A 17,567-nucleotide genomic window follows, 5' to 3' on the forward strand; every position below is an offset into this window, starting at 1 on the left:
TCCTGTTATTTTTGTTGTTAGAGGTGAAATTATTTTTGTGTGGCTATCTTCTTTTGGGTTTGTTGAAAGAGTATTACTTTCTTGCTTTTTCTAGGGTATAGTTTCCCTCCTTGTATTGGTTTTCCATTTATTATCCTTTGAAGGGCTGAATTTGTGGAAAAAATGTTGTATAAATTTGGTTTTGTCATGGAATATCTTGGTTCCTCCATCTATGTTAACTCAGAATTTTTCTGGGTATAGTGGCCTAGGCTGGCATTACTTTCTCATAGGTTCTGTATGACAAATGCCCAGCATTGTCTAGCTTTCATAGTCCCTGTTGCAAGGTCTGCCTTTATATGTTACTTGACCTTTTTCCCTTACTGCTTTTAATATTCTCTTTGTTTTGTGCATTTGCTGTTTTGACTATAATGTGATGTGAAGAATTTCTTTTCTGGTCCAGTCTACTCGGAGTTTTGTAGGCTTCTTTTATGTTCATGGTTGTCTCTTTCTTTAGATTAGTGAAGTTTACCGGCCCTTTAAGTTGGGAATCTTTTGTCTCTTCCATACATATTATTCTTATATTTGGCCTTCACATTGTGTCCTAGATTTTCTATATATTTTTGGTTAGGACTTTTTGCATTTTGCATCATCTTTGACTGTTGGGTCAATGATTTCAATGGTATCTTCTGCCCCTGAGATTTTCTCTTCTACCTCTTGTATTCTGTTGGTGATACTTGCATCTATGACTCCTTCCTTTCCTAGACTTTCTATCTCCAAGGTTGTTTCTCTTTGCGATTTCGTTATTGTTTCTATATCCATTTTTAGATCCTGTATGGGTTTCTTCAATTCCTTCACTTATTTGGTTGTGTTTTCCTGTAATCCTTTAAGGGATTTTTGTGTCTCCTCTTTAAGAACGTCTATCTGTTTACCTGTGTTCTCCTGTATTTCTTTAAGGGAGTTATTTATGTCCTTCTTAAAGTCCTCTATCATCATCATGAGATGTGATTTTAAATCTGAATCTTGCCTCTCTAGTGTGTTGAGTTATCCAGGACTTGTTGTAGTGGGAGAACTGGGTTCCGATGATGCTAAGTGGCCTTGGTTTCTGTTGCTTAGGTTCTTGAGCTTGCCTCTTGCCTCTTGCTATCTCTGGTGTTATTTAGTCTTGCTGACTCTGACTGGAGCCTGTCCCTCCTGTGAGCCTGTGAATCCGTGAACTTAGGACTGACAGTGCTACTGGGAGACCAGATATTTCTGGGCCAGATTTGGTTCTGGAGAGCTTTGCCACAGGGTTAACTCTGGGTTACAAAAGGAAGCCAGAAGTTTGCTGTCCCCAGTTGCTTCATGGTTCCTGAGCCCTGTCTTCTCCTCCTGGGTCCCTCTTTGCCCAGTTATTGGAGCAAAATTATTCATCTACCCTGTGAGATTACAATGTCTTTTCTTCTTCAGCAGACCACATAACATAGTCTAGCACTATTATGAAAGCTAACTTATAAAAAGCAGGATTCCTAGGAAGCTACTGACAGTTCTTTCTGTGTCTTGAATCCAAGGTATATGCTATCTTTATTATATGGTCTTATCCTTTAAATATATTAAGTAACCAGAAGCAGTACCAATGGCCTGTATTGTTTTGTGTGCCACTTCTTGAGATTCCCTTATAAAAAGCTCCATGCTATATTTGTCTTCTTGGTTCTTCTTATTGCCTTATTGTTAGAAAAGTCTTTCACGGAGGCTCAAAATAGGAATTTTTTTCTATTTTAACATTAAAAAAATATATAGGAAAATATAAGATAAAATTTCATATTCTAATTTTGATAACTGTGCTGTCAATTTGTTTCATTATACACAGTGTTATATGTCTTGAGGAAGCAAACCTTGCAAACACAATACCAACACATCCAGTAAAAAATGCAGATCATGGTCTGGCATGTTGGCTCAGTGGTGGGCAAAATGGTTTCTGCCTTATTAACAGGCTCTATCTCAGAAATGCATATGGATGAAAGAGAGAACCAATTTCTTTAATTTGTCCTCTGACCTGCAGAAACATACTATGACATGTGCATATACGCACAACTAATGAAGTAGTTGATTAAAATTAAAATAAATATTTTAAAGTTATAACATTGTACTGATGGCACTAATATGATATGCTCTTGGCCAAATGACTCTGGAGTCTGAGAAATCTCAGGATCTTCCAACTCAAAATTTGCACATTAAATCACTTTTTACAAATACAATTACCAAAAATAAATATGTGTGCATATTTGTGCTGCATACATATTTGATATTTCAGTAAATGCTACCTGTTTCATCTATATTGCATGTAGAGTCATTTTTTTAGTTCAGAAAGCGAGCAACCCTTACACAATGATCACAGCCCTCAAGAAATAAAGAACCCAATGAATGCAACATAATAGAAAACCTAATACTGTCACTGATGAAGATGGACAGCATTGTCTTTTCAATGACAAAAAAATATTAAATAAGAATAATTAGAATAAGTAGAATTTTCTTCCAGTATAATTAAAATTCTCATTTTACATTGGTATAATGCAAAATTGTATAATTAAATATTCTCAAAATATTGTCTAGGAACAAATGTCCATAATGCTAAGAACACTGGCTTTGATCACGGAAGGGAAAAAGAGTGACAAGGGGCAAAACAAGTGTCCTCAGAACTCTCATAATTTGTATGATCTTACAGGTGGTTAGATGGATGTGTTATTTTATAAAAATAGAATGAGTGTATTAAAACCCTACGTATAATGATCGGATATAAAATGAGTGTATATAAAACGCTATATAGAATATCAAGCATTTATAGTGCAACCATAATATTTGTCTGAAAAATAGTTAAAAATCATTCTAAATGGGGAATAATACAATCATTTGTCTGGCCTTATAAAGGAGTGTTGACATTCTACAAAGGAAAGCAGTCGGTAATAGGCCAATAGTGCAGGACGGATGGCACGAATATGAATCATAGCATTGAAGTTTCAATTCTGAGCCATGAAACCTAGTATGTTAGTCTTGTCAGACTTGTGTCTCATGCCAACTTGTTCAATTTGAAAACGGACTGTAAAAATGATGATTATATACATCTTGGCTCATTTTATAGATGTTATTTTACAGATGCCTATATTTTACCAGCAAAATTAAATGAATAAACTAATATAACCCTCCTGAACACTTACTAACAATATTTATTTTTCTAAAATAGCAAATTTTAAAGTATTTAGAAAAAGTTATTAATAGCTTGTATAGAATTTTAAAAGATATAATTATTAACACTTAAAACATAAATTATTCATATTTATGACACTGAAAATTTAGAACATTTCCTTTCCTATTTATATTAACTTCAAATGTGGAAAACATGGGATTAATTGTAATTTGTATTCTTTAAAAACTATTTTCTTTTCACAAAAACATAACAACTGATAGGTTATTAATATTTTCAGAAGGAAGATAACAAAATCAATATAAATTTATTAACTCTTCATTTAGCATGTTTTCCTCATAACAGTTCCTCTGCTGTAACTAACAGTAGCAACACAACTTTACACGAACCTACTTGTTTACACACATTCTTTTCACAGTACACTCTTCATACTTCAAATAACCCTGATCAAACATGACATCTAGCAATAGTTCACACAAATTATCAAATGGATTCATTAAGTGCAAATTTCCCAGTCATTGCTACATCAGTGATCTGTGCCTGATATGTTCTTTTTTCAATACACTATTTTCTGAATATTATCTCCCCCAGTTCCCTGGTCTTAATAGATCTGACACCTTGCTTGCTCACACAAGTAAAGCCAGCATCCCAACATGGACTGTGTCTTCTGCTCAATACCCAAACACAAAACAAGACAAAACATTAAAATAAAAAGGAAGAAGTAAACTCAGAACCATACTTATGTTCAAAATACAGCATGGCGGAGGCTCCGGAGCATGTCAGTAAGAGAATGAGAAACGATCCTCCAACTGAGATTCCTTAAGTTTACTTGAAAAAAGATTAAAGATGATTGTTCTGAAGGAGACACCTGTGAAAGACTGAGCAGTCGACTACATCGTGTTTCACTCAATGAATACAGAATAAGAAATGCATGAAAAGGAACTTCAAGTATGATCTGTTAAAAAAAATGGGTTTTACATAATTCTTGATAACACTTAAGAGCTATTTCGTTAGTTATCATAGACTGTGAAGTCACAGATTTCATTCTTAAAATCATCACATTGTTCGAGTAGATAGGTATAGATAAATAATTTTATATACATATATATATGTATATATATATGTATATATATATATATGTATATATATATGTATATATATATATATATATATAGAGAGAGAGAGAGAGAGTGTTGGGTGTATCTCACCTCTAACTCATGCTGTCAAATCTTTCTCTGACATATATACATATGGATCAGAGATATGTGCATATATGTATGAACACAGAACACACACACACGCGCACACACACACACACACAGATGGATTTATCAGAGATATGTGTGGTGTGATATGTATAAATGCATATACATATATTTATTAAAATACAATAAAAAGATATCATGTACAAAAGACAAAATATGGTGAAAAAGTATTCATATACAATTGTCACTATTCAGGAATTATCATTATACCTATAAATTATTGTTTGACACATTTGATCAGATATAAATAGAAGCGAGTTATTATTTTTAGGTAGATAATTAAATAAAAATTGTCATTTTCCCTCTAATTGGATTTTTTTACATTTAATTTTTCTTTTTTCTTTTTTATTAGCTATATTTCTTTACTTACATTTCAAATATTATTCCCTTTCCCAGTTTCCTGTCCATAAGCCCCCTCATCCCCTCTCCCTCCCCCATACAGATATTCCCCCATCCATCCCCTTTCCTGCCACCCCCCATATTCCCCTGCACTGGGGGTCCAACCTTGGCAGGACCAAGGGCTTCCCCTTAACTGGTGCCCCAACAAGGCTATTCTCTGCTACATATACAGTCGGAGCCTTGGGGCAGTCCATGTACAGTCTATTTCTTATTTACATTTCGAGTGTTATTCTATTTCCCGGTTTACAGGCCAACATCCCCTAACCTCTCCCCCTCCCCTTCTTTATGGGTGTTCCCCTCCCTATCCTCCCCCCATTGCCGCCCTCCCCCCAACAATCACGTTCACTGGGGGTTCAGTCTTAGCAGGACCTAGGGCTTCGCCTTACACGGGTGATCTTACTAGGATATTCAATGCTACCTATGAGGTCAGAGTCCAGGGTCAGTCCATGTATAGTCTTTAGGTAATGGCTTAGTCCCTGGAAGCTCTGGTTGCTTGGCATTGTTATTCATATGGGGTCTCAAGCCCCTTCAAGCTCTTCCAGTTCTTTCTCTGATTCCTTCAACGGGGGTCCGGTTCTCAGTTCAGTGCTTTGCTGCTGGCATTCGCCTCTGTATTTGCTGTATTCTAGCTGTGTCTCTCAGGAGAGATCTACATCCGAATCCTGTCTGCCTGCACTTCTTTGCTTCATCCATCTTGTCTAATTGGGTGGCTGTATGTGTATGGGCCACATGTGAGGCAGGCTCTGAATGGGTGTTCCTTCTGTGTCTGTTTTAATCTTTGCCTCTCCCTTCCCAGCCAAGGGTATTCTTGTTCATCTTTTAAAGAAGGAGTGAAGCATTCACATTTTGATCATCCGTCTTGAGTTTCATGTGTTCTAGGCATCTAGGGTAATTCAAGCATTTGGGCTAATAGTCACTTATCAATGAGTGCATACCATGTGTGTTTTTCTGTGATTGAATTACCTCTCTCAGGATGATATTTTCCAGTTCCAACCATTTGCCAACGAATTTCATAAAGTCATTGTTTTTGATAGCTGAGTAATATTCCATTGTGTAGATGTACCACATTTTCTGTATCCATTCCTCTGTTGAAGGGCATCTGGGTTCTTTCCAGCTTCTGGCTATTATAAATAAGGCTGCTATGAACATAGTGGAGCATGTGTCTTTTTATATGTTGGGGCATCTTTTGAGTATATGCCCAAGAAAGGTATAGTTGCATCCTCAGGCAGTTCAATGTCCAATTTTCTGAGGAAACTCCAGACTGATTTCCAGAATGGTTGTACCAGTCTGCAATCCCACCAACAATGGAGGAGTGTTCCTCTTTCTCTACATCCTCGCCAGCATTTGTTGTCACCTGAGTTTTTGATCTTAGCCATTCTCACTGTTGTGAAGTAAAATCTCAGGGTTGTTTTGATTTGCATTTCCCTTATGACTAAAGATGTTGAACATTTCTTTAGATGTTTCTCAGCCATTCGGCATTCCTCAGCTGTGAATTCTTTGTTTAGCTCTGAACCCCATTTTTAATAGGGTTATTTGTCTCCCTGCGGTCTAACTTCTTGAGTTCTTTGTATATTTTGGATACAAGCCCTCTATCAGATGTAGGATTGGTAAAGATCTTTTCCCAATCTGTTGGTTGCCGTTTTGTCCTAACCACAGTGTCCTTTGCCTTACAGAAGCTTTGCAGTTTCATGAGATCCCATTTGTTGATTCTTGATCTTAGAGCATAAGACATTGGTGTTTGGTTCAGGAATTTTTTTCCAGTGCCCATGTGTTCAAGATGCTGCGCTAGTTTTTCTTCTATTAGTTTGAGTGTATCTGGTTTGATGTGGAGATCCTTGATCCACTTGGACTTAAGCTTTGTACAGGGTGATAAGCATGGATCGATCTGCATTCTTCTACATGTTGCCCTCCAGTTGAACCAGCACCATTTGCTGAAAATGCTATCTTTTTTCCATTGGATGGTTTTGGCTCCATTGTCAAAAATCAAGTGCCCATAGGTGTGTGGGTTCATTTCTGGGTCTTCAATTCTCTTCCATTGGTCTATCTGTCTGTCTCTGTACCAATACCATGCAGTTTTTATCACTATTGATCTGTAATACTGCTTGAGTTCAGGGATAGTGATTCCCCCTGAAGTCCTTTTATTGTTGAGGATAGTTTTAGCTATCCTGGGTTTTTTGTTATTCCAGAAGAATTTGCAAATTGTTCTGTCTAACTCTTTGAAGAATTGGATTGGTATTTTGATGGGGATTGCATTGAATCTGTAGATCGCTTTTGGTAAAATGGCCATTTTTACTATATTAATCCTGCCAATCCATGAGCATGAGAGATCTTTCCATCTTCTGAGGTCTTCTTCAATTTCTTTCTTCAGAGTCTTGAAGTTCTTATTGTACAGGTCTTTTACTTGCTTGGTTAAAGTCACACCGAGGTACTTTATATTATTTGGGTCTATTATGAAGGGTGTCCTTTCCCTAATTTCTTTCTCAGCTTGTTTCTCTTCTGTGTAGAGGAAAGCTACTGATTCATTTGAGTTAATTTTATACCCAGCCACTTTGCTGAAGTTGTTTATCAGCTTTAGTAGTTCTCTGGTGGAACTTTTGGGATCACTTAAATATACTATCATATCATCTGCAAATAGTGATATTTTGACTTCTAATTTTCCGATCTGTATCCCCTTGACCTCCTTTTGTTGTCTGATTGCTCTGGCTAGAACTTTAAGAACTATATTGAATAAGTAGAGAGAGAGTGGGCAGCCTTGTCTACTCTCTGATTTTAGTGGGATTGCTTCAAGTTGCTCTCCATTTATTTAATGTTAGCAACTGGTTTGCTGTATATGGCTTTTACTATGTTTAGGTATGGGCCTTGAATTCCTATTCTTTCCAGGACTTTTGTCATGAAGGAGTGTTGAATTTTGTCAAATGCTTTCTCAGCATCTAATGAAATGATCATGTGGTATTGTTCTTACAGTTTGTTTATATAATGGATCACGTTGATGGTTTTCCATATATTAAACCATCCCTGCATGCCTGGGATGAAGCCTACTTGATCATGGTGGATGATTGTTTTGATGTGCCTTTGGATTTGGTTTGCCAGAATTTTATTGAGTATTTTTGCATCGATATTCATAAGGGAAATTGGTCTCAAGTTCTCTTTCTTTGTTGGGTCTTTGTGTGGTTTAGGTATAAGAGTAATTGTGACTTCATAGAAGGAATTCGGTAGTGCTCCATCTGTTTCAATTTTGTGGAATAGTTTGGATAATATTGGTAAGAGGTCTTCTATGAAGGTCTGATCGAATTCTGCACTAAACCAGTCTGGACCTGGGATCTTTTTGGTTGGGAGACCTTTAATGACTGCTTCTATTTCCTTAGGAGATATGGGGTTGTTTAACTGGTTTATCTGTTCCTGATTTAACTTCGGTACCTGGTATCTGTCTAGGAAATTGTCCATTTCCTGCAGATTTTCAAGTTTTGTTGAAATAGGCTTTTACAGTAAGATCTGATGACTTTTTGAATTTCCTCTGAATCTGTAGTTATGTCTCCCTTTTCATTTCTGATTTTGTTAATTTGGACACACTCTCTGTGTCCTCTCATAAGTCTGGCTAAGGATTTATCTATCTTGTTGATTTTCTCAAAGAACCAACTTTTGGTTCTGTTGATTCTTTCTATGTTCCTTTTTGTTTCTTCTTGGTTGATTTCAGCTCTGAGTTTGATTATTTCCTGCCTTCTACGCCTCCTGGGTGTATTTGCTTCTTTTTGTTCTCGAGCTTTTAGGTGTGCTGTCAAGCTGGTGACATATGCTCTTTCCTGTTTCTTTCTGCAGGCACTCAGAGCTATGAGTTTTCCTCTTAGCCCATCTTTCATTGTGTCCCATAAGTTTGGGTATGTTGTACCTACATTTTCATCAAATTCTAAAACGTCTTTAATTTCTTTCTTTATTTCTTCCTTGACCAGGTTATAGTTCAGTAGAGCATTGTTTAACTTCCACGTATATGTGAGTGTTCTTCCCTTATTGTTATTGAAGACCAGCTTTCAGCCATGGTGATCCGATAGCACGCATGGGATTATTTCTATCTTTCTGTACCTGTTGAGGCCCGTTTTTTTTCACCAATTATATGGGCAATTTTGGAGAAAGTACCATGAGGAGCTGAGAAGAGGGTATATCCTTTTGCTTTAGGATAGAATGTTCTATAAATATCTGTTAAGTCCATTTGGCTCATGAATTCTCTTAGTCTGTCTACGTCTCTGTTTAATTTCTGTTTCCATGATCTGTCCATTGATGAGAGTGGGGTGTTGAAATCTCCCACTAATATTGTGTGAGGTGCAATGTGTGTTTTGAGCTTTAGTAAGGTTTCTTTTACGTATGTAGGTGCCCTTGTATTTGGGGCATAGATATTTAGGATTGAGAGTTCATCTTGGTGGATTTTCTCTTTGATGAATACGAAGTGTCCTTCCTTATCTTTTTGGATGACTTGTAGTTGGAAATTGATTTTATTCGATATTAGAATGGCTACTCCAGCTTGCTTCTTCTGACCATTTGCTTGGAAAGTTGATTTCCAGCCTTTCACTCTGAGGTAGTGCTGTCTTTGTCTCTGAGGTGTGTTTCCTGTAGGCAGCAGAATGCAGGGTCCTCATTGCGTATCCAGTTTGTTAATCTATGTCTTTTTATTGGGGAGTTGAGGCCACTGATGTTGAGAGATATTAAGGAATAGTGATTATTGCTTCCTGTTATATTCATATTTGGATATGAGGTTATGTTTGTGTGCTTCTCTTTGTTTTGTTGCCAAGACGATTAGTTTCTTGCTTCTTCTAGTGTATAGCTTGCCTCCTTATGTTGGGCTTTACCATTTATTATCCTTTGTAGTGCTGGATGTATAGAAAGATATTGTGTAAATTTGGTTTTGTCATGGAATATCTTGGTTTCTCCATCTATGTTAATTGAGAGTTTTGCAGGATACAGTAACCAGGGCTGGCATTTGTGTTCTCTTAGGGTCTGTATGACATCTGTCCAGGATCTTCTGGCTTTCATAGTCTCTGGCGAAAAGTCTAGTGAGATTCTGAGAGGTCTGCCTTTATATGTTACTTCACCTTTTTCCCTTACTGCTTTTAATATTCTTTCTTTATTTTGTGCATTTGGTGTTTTGACTATTATGTGACGGGAGGAGTTACTTTTCTGGTCCAATCTATTTGGAGTTCTGTAGGCTTCTTGTATGCTTATGGGTATCTCTTTCTTTAGGTTAGGGAAGTTTTCTTCTATGATTTTGTTGAAGATATTTACTGGTCCTTTGAGCTGGGAGTCTTCACTATCTTCTATACCTATTATCCTTTGGTTTGATCTTCTCATTTAGTCCTGGATTTCTTGTATGTTTTGGACCAGTAGCTTTTTCTGCTTTACATTATCTTTGTCAGTTGAGTCGATGATTTCTATGGAATCTTCTGCTCCTGAGATTCTCTCTTCTATCTCTTGTATTCTGTGGGTGAAGCTTGTATCTACAGCTCCTTGTCTCTTCTTTTGGTTTTCTATATGCAGGGTTTTTCCATGTGTTCTTTCTTGGTTGCTTCTATTTCCATTTTTAATTCCTTCAACTGTTTGATTGTGTTTTCCTGGAATTCTTTCAGGGATTTTTGTGATTCCTCTCTGTAGGCTTCTACTTGTTTATTTATGTTTTCCTGTGTTTCTCTAAGGGAGTTCTTCATGTCTTTCTTGAAGTCCTCCAGCATCATGATCAAATATGATTTTGAAACTAGATATTGCTTTTCTGTTGTGTTTGGATATTCCGTGTTTTCTTTGGTGGGAGATTTGGGCTCCCATGAAGCCACGTAGTCTTGGTTTCTGTTACTTGGATTCCTGCGTTTGCCTCTCGCCATCAGATTATCTCTAGTGTTACTTTGTTCTGCTATTTCTGACAGTGGCTAGACTGTCCTAGAAGTCTGTGTGTCAGGGGTGCTGTAGATCTGTTTTCCTGTTTTCTTTCAGCCAGTTATGGGAACAGAGTGTTCTGCTTTCTGGCGTGTAGTTTTTCCTATCTACAGGTCTTCCTGTGGGCCTGTGTCCTGAGTTCACTATGCAGGTCTCTTGGAGTAGGAAGATTTGTCTTACCTATGGTCCTGTTGCCCGAGTTTGCTCGTGGGGTGTTGCTTATGAGCTCTCTGTGGGGGCAGCCACCAGGAAGATCTGCGTCGTCCTTTCTGGGAGCTTCCGTGCATCAGGGTTCCAGATGGAATTTGGTGTTTTCCTCTGGAATCAGTAATGTGGGCAGAGTGTATTCTCTTCTGGTTTACCAGGCGTGTCTGCCTCTCTGAAGGTTTATCTCTCCCTCCCACGGGATTTGGGTGCAGAGAACTGTTTATCTGGTTGGTCCCTCCAGGTTCTGTCAGTGTCTCAGATGCAGGGGACCTGCTGCTGCTGTGCCCTTATCCTAGGGAACCCAGAGGCTGTATACAGTTTCCTCTTGGGCCAGGGATGTGGGCAGGGGTGGGCAGTGTTGGTTGTCTCTTCTGCTCTGCAGTCTCAGGAGTGCCCACCTGTCCAGGAGGTGAGGTCTCTCTCCCATGGGGTTTGGGAGCAGGGAGCTGCTGCAGGCAGGGATCCTCGGGGTGACTTTTTTGTTCTTATGGGGTTGCAAGTTCCTTCAACTCTTTCAATCCTTCCTCTAATTACCCCTAAAAGGGTCCTGTTCTCAGTTCAGTGGTTTACTGCTAGCATTGACCTATGTATTGGACATGCTCTGGATATGTCTCTCAGGAGAGATCTATATCCAGTCCCTTTCAGCATCCAGTTTTTGGCTTCTTCAATGTTATCTAGAATTGGTGGCTATAAATATATGGGCCCCATCTGGGGCATGGTTTTGAATAGCCGTTCCTTCAGTCACTCCTCTAAACTTTGCTTCCATATCCCCTCCTATGTATATTTTTTTCCCTTTTAAGAAGGAGTGGGAGCATCAGCATTTTGATCATCCTTCTTCTTGAGCTTCCTGTGGTTTGCGAATTGCATCTTGGGTAGTTCCAGCTTTTGGGCTAACATCCACTTATCAATGAGTGCATACCAAATGTGTTTTTCTGTGATTGAGTTACCTCACTCAGGATGATATTTTCTAGTTCATTCCATTTGCCTATGAATTTCATTAAGTCATTGTTTTTGATAGCTGAGTGGTACTCCATTGAGTAGATGTACCACAATTTTTGAATCCATTCCTCTGTTGAAGGGCATCTGGGTTTTTTCTAGCTTCTGGCTATTATAAATAAGGCTGGTATAAACATAGTGGAGCATGTGTCTTTGTTATATGTTGGGGCATCTTTTGCGTATATGTCCAGGAAAGGTATAACTTGGTCCTCAGGTAATGTAATGTCCAATTTTCTGAGGAACCTCCAGATTGATTTCCAGAGTACCAGTACTCTGTCCAGTTTGCAATCCCACCAACAATGGAGGAGTGTTTCTCTTTCTCCACATCCTTGCCAGCATCTGTTGTCACATGAGAGTTATTATTTTATAAAGAGATATTTATTTTTATTTGGTGGACTTGTTATCTATTTGATTGATGTCTCATTGGCTCCTGCATCATTTCTTGCTCTGGGCTCCAGGATCCAATAGATCTAGAATCTCCAAAGTCTCTTCGTATATTCAGACAAACCTGAATAACTGATTCTTCTTCTGCAAAGAATACCTACATTTCTCCTCTGAGGCTTTCTGTCAGATGTCCCCTCTCCTCTGTGATGTTTATGGGAGATGTTTTATGCTTTCTCCAATCTTGTTTGGCTTTCTTCTTCTCCAATCTTTTTGGGTACCAGTTGTAACTGTAACTTTTATTAGCCAGATGTAATGGTCATCTCTGAGGACTACAGCTGATTAAACTCACCTTTTCTAGCTCCTGTGAACACTACATGGCTGATTCAACTGAGCTGTTCTGGCTCAAATGCCTCTCCAAGCTCTCTGATTCAAACTGGCTTTTCTCAGCTTCTCGGTGAATTATTCTGCTAGGCAGCAAACTATATTTGACTATCTGGTTTATTTTTCTGGCTCCTTCTAATTCGCTGGCTTCAACAGCCTCTGATAAGTTTCAGTTCACTTGACAGCGTCATGAACGAACTAGATAGCACTGACTCCCAACTGACTGAGTCTCTCCTGGTGCTGCTCTTAAATAGCTTCTCTTTTCTGTGCTGTTCTAGTGAATGTTGGAAGTATCCTATTTCTGACTCTACTGTCAAAGTTTTCTCTAATTCATCACATTGTTTCCCCCTCAATTACATGTCACTTTCAAACATAGCTGCTTCCTTCTAAAAACTAGTTTTACCTTAAAGTTATGTATTAAGGACATATCTGTATTTCAGCTAGACATATCATATGTTTGATATGTCTGCCTTCTAGCCAGATCATACAGACCTAGGTCTTTGGATGTGATCCCTTGCCAGAACAGCCATGTTGCTGGATTAAAATTATATATATATATATATATATATATATATATAGATAGATAGATAGATATAGATATAGATATAGATATAGATATAGATATACACTATATTTGCAACTGACATTTATCAAAGTCAGAAAAGCACATCAGACAACCTGGAACTGGACTTGGAAAGAGTTGTGTACCACAATATTGGTTTTAGACATTGAACTCAAGGCTTGTGGAAGAGCAGAGAGTGCTCCATTTCTCCACTGCATAGTTATGATGTAGCTGAGCTGGTCAGGGTGCTGGCTCTACCTTATCTGCACTGCCAGCTTGAGTTTTCTACCATCTCTCTAGCTAGGCTATCCAATTGCTCGATCTGGAATAGACAGGGACAGCTCTCCTGTTCTCATGCTTTCTGTACCAATCCAGCCAGTATGAAGTTGAACAGTCCTCTGAGGGGAGAGTGAGGGTGATTATAGGAAATATAGAAAGAATAAGCAAAAGACAGATATGGGAGGGCTGCAAATCTATATCACAGCAACAGCAACTGCATTTTTTATAGCCTTATTATGCTACAGTACTATGGGAATCAAAGCCATAAACTAACAGAAACAATTTGTTGAAATATTCACAAGACATTTGTTCTCAACCCAAAATTTCCCTGTTCCTTCCACCAAGGTAATTGCTATCTTGAACCTCTAGCTTTGAGCCTCAAGTGCACCTCCTCTTATCATTCCATGTCTCTGCTGGATGGAAAAACTACCAAGAGGCCCTGACCTGCCTTGACTCTGCCTGGCAGAGAGACTATTTCTCTCCTTCATATTCTCTGCCTTAGAGAAGCAGTAAGCAGCTCTTGACAGCCTTCTGGGCCTGCTTACCCACACCCATTTCTCCAGAGCCAGCTCCACCCTGTTGCCCAGTATCTATGCCGTCTCCTAGGATACAAGTGACAAGGTCGACTCTCTCTTGGTTATGCACATCTGTGGGTAGCTCGGCCGTCTTTGTCTGCTTTCTCCTTCAATGTGGTGGTAGTCCAGTTTATGTATAGCTACAACCCACCTGTACAGGGTCTGTGGGCAAATTCCTCCAATACACTGTGTTCATGATGAAGCACAGATCTCTCCTTGTTCTTCCAATTACTATGCTTCCTGAACTTTATTTGTTTTGTTTTGATTTGATTTTTATGTGTCCTAAGCATGAAATAGCTTTGACCACCAAGCTAGGCATCAAGTTAGGGTGAACAAAGGGTTGCCAGCTCTCTGCCCTGACTGATATAAGAACATCACTGTTAAGTATTTATCCATTGCTGTGGAGAGAAAAAGACAAGCTTAATGCTGTATATAACATATATAGCTTTTCAATATTTCATACAGTAAATATTATTTTATATTACTTCCTTTTCAAATTGAAAAATAAAAATAAATTTTTACATTTTTCTACACTGTGTTTTTGTTTAGTAAGCAGGCTTTACCTTATCCATTTATATATGTTTAGAAGATCATTTTTCTCTCTATATATTTGTATATATACAAAAATATATATGTACTTATAATGTATAACATATATTAATATATATTTATTTATACAATATATAGTTATAATGTATAATATTTATCAATATAGTTATTTATAAGGTATACATATTATATATATATGTGTGTGTGTGTTTTCTATCTTCTAATGCAAACATTATGTCAAAAGCATGAGTTGAAATGTAATTCATTTTGCTTTGAATATTTGTGTATACAATGATGGTGGTGGACGTACTGTGATCTCAAAACTCTTGTGGTATAAATGTCCAGGAGTTTAGAGTATTATAGCCATGTACATTGAAGGTCACCCTGTTCTGTGCAAATATTCCACACATTGCAATCTGATTCTTTATCTCCAAATAAAATCTGTTTGTACATGTGTCCCTTCATTTGTGACTGACTTAATGAGCTGGTTATGGATTTTTTCAAACGAAAATACATTCAGCACTTACATATTCAACAATAAGCTTTCCTTTACAGGTTTCTATTTGCATTGTGTACATTAAGGATAATTGCACCTATTCTGGCAGAATTATACAGTCCATCTAAACCTAAGGTCAGAAACCAAATAAAAATTGCCCATCCAAGAACCATCAAGAGGAAATTCATGTGTTGTTGTGTTGCATAGCCTTAGTTGTTAACATAACTGAATCTGGAATCAACAAAAGTACAAGCAGATGAAGTCTCCTGTGAAGGATTTTTTTCTGCATTATTTGTACCAGAAACACTCATCCGATGTGTGTCTGGCACTATTGTAAGCCCAAGTAAAAGAACACAGGGAAAGAAACCTTCGATTTCTGGCCGTTAGTCTTCATGCTTACTCGCATGTTTATTATGTTGATATAGCCTTCTGTCTCTGATAAAACAATCAGCTTCTTTGGGTTTTCCAGGGACACAAAAAAAACTATAAATTCTCCAGCAATCCTTAAGGGCCTCAGTATAAAATTGACATTGCTTGTGCATATAGTTTATTTTTTGAACTTCCCAGCTATTGGAGTATCAGTGTTTCCAGTGTTAAGACAGGCTTTGTTTGACTAATCCATTTATATTCAACCTAATAAATCCGTGTGTGTGTGTGTGTGTGTGTGTGTGTGTGTGTGTGCACGATCGCATACATACACGCACATGTTCAGTCTGTTTTCTACATTTAGAGAGCCCTGACTAATATAATCATTTTTTTAACATTTTGAGGAAATACATTCCATTGCCTAAATGTTTTTTTTTTGTTCTTTTTTTTTTTCAGAGCTGGGGACCGTACCCAGGGCCTTGCACTTCCTGCCTAAATGTTTTTTAAGTTTCTTTCCTTGAGGTCTTGAGTTTTCTTCTGAATTAATTGCATATTTGTTTGTTGTCTTAAGTATAACTTAAAATACCTTCAGTTAACTCCGTGTTCATAACTAGAATTTGGGTTCAATAAAATCCCTTAGAAAATAAGTTTTTTTTGAAGATGAGAACCTTGCACACTGCGAACATTAAAACATCTGTTGGTTGCCAGCAAAATAGTCTCTATGGGCAGTCTAAAGTTTCTTCTTTGTCAAAGTTATGGAGGTCAACATGGATTTGAAGGTGTCAGGCAAATACAGATAGGATAGAAGACTTGCTTATGTCAGATTTATTCAAGCGATGCACATGAATGAAAATGAGGATATAAAATGTAGGTTCAATCACCTGGGATTTTATTGAAAAATCTAATTGATACCCAGTCGCAGTCATTGCTTTATATAGTGATGATGAAATGTAAAAAGTTCTTGGATTCCTGTAAGGAATAGTCTCAGAATCTAACTCACAGGAGCCAGAAAAACAGGGCACTCAATTCCTGATCATTGTTCATGCAAGGAAAAAGTACAAAGTGATTAATGAACATATTGCAATAATTTTTCAATAAGTATAGGCATGAAAGTCAGTACCAAGAAAGAAAGAGAAAACTAAGTACATTTTCACACTGAAATCATATGACAAATGTATCTGAAATAAATGTAATTTTTTTTGATTTTTCATTTTTTAAAGATCTGCCAGTGTAATTACCTGACAGTAAAACCCTAAAGCCCATAGGAAAGTAGAACACATTATATCATGTCTGCAATCCTAGCATACTTAAGAGAAAATTGAAGGCAGAGTCACAAGAATCTCCTATAGCCAAAGAGCCATCATTCCTGGCTTACACTGTAGAAAACAATAAAAGGAAAATAAGGTACAAAGTGAAGACTCACAGGTGCTCTCTCCCAAATATCTGTAGCCCCCCCCCTCTCCATGTGTGTGTGTGTGTGTGTGTGTGTGTGTGCGCGCGTGTGTGTGTGTGTATAATACATGCTATAGATGTTCACATAGGAATGATAATAAAAATGCTACAATAAAAGTCCTACATGTCTGTCTTAGATAAACTGTTGGGATTTTTTATGTATGATACATTCAGTAAAATTGATATGGTTTTAGTAAACATCCTTTTTGAAGGTGCTTCCTGATTGTGTGAGAAGAACGTTATATTCCTGTAAGTATGTGGATAACAATCTATGACTTAGTAGCCCATATCTGGAACTTAATTTCTATGAGATAAGATACATTGTGCAGTATTAGTTATCTGTCTGCTTTTGAGACATAGCCTGAATTGGCTCCTTTTTGCCCCCTCCAATAATAACTTTGTCCATTTTCCAGAGACATAATAGCACTTGGATTGACTATTACCCTAAGCTACCTGATAGATACTGTCTTTTATAAGAACTGTAATCTTGGGGATATAATCATGTACTTTGAAGAAGTTAAGAATTTAATGACTATTTCACCCTTCAACACACACCCATTGATACATAAACTTTTTTATTTAAACA

At 37.5% G+C, this 17,567-nt stretch overlaps 1 protein-coding gene across 2 annotated transcripts in view; it reads left to right on the forward strand.

Annotated features, from left to right (window-relative positions):
* The window catches only part of LOC134480983 (uncharacterized), a 122,868-nt gene extending 105,766 nt beyond the window's left edge, over positions 1 to 17,102 (forward strand). Inside the window, exon 6 of one of the 2 annotated variants that reach the window (XM_087577433.1) lies at positions 15,986 to 17,102. In XM_087577433.1, coding sequence (XP_087433559.1) covers positions 15,986 to 16,050 — 65 coding nt within the window. In that variant the 3' untranslated portion in view covers positions 16,051 to 17,102. The remainder of the gene's footprint in view (positions 1 to 15,985) is intronic. The other variant, XM_087577434.1, reaches the window with a different exon arrangement.
* The last annotated feature ends 465 nt before the right edge of the window (positions 17,103 to 17,567 follow it).

Source organism: Rattus norvegicus, chromosome 11 (assembly GCF_021556685.1).
Source record: "Rattus norvegicus strain SHRSP/BbbUtx chromosome 11, alternate assembly SHRSP_T2T, whole genome shotgun sequence".
Classification (NCBI taxonomy): Eukaryota; Metazoa; Chordata; class Mammalia; order Rodentia; family Muridae; genus Rattus; species Rattus norvegicus.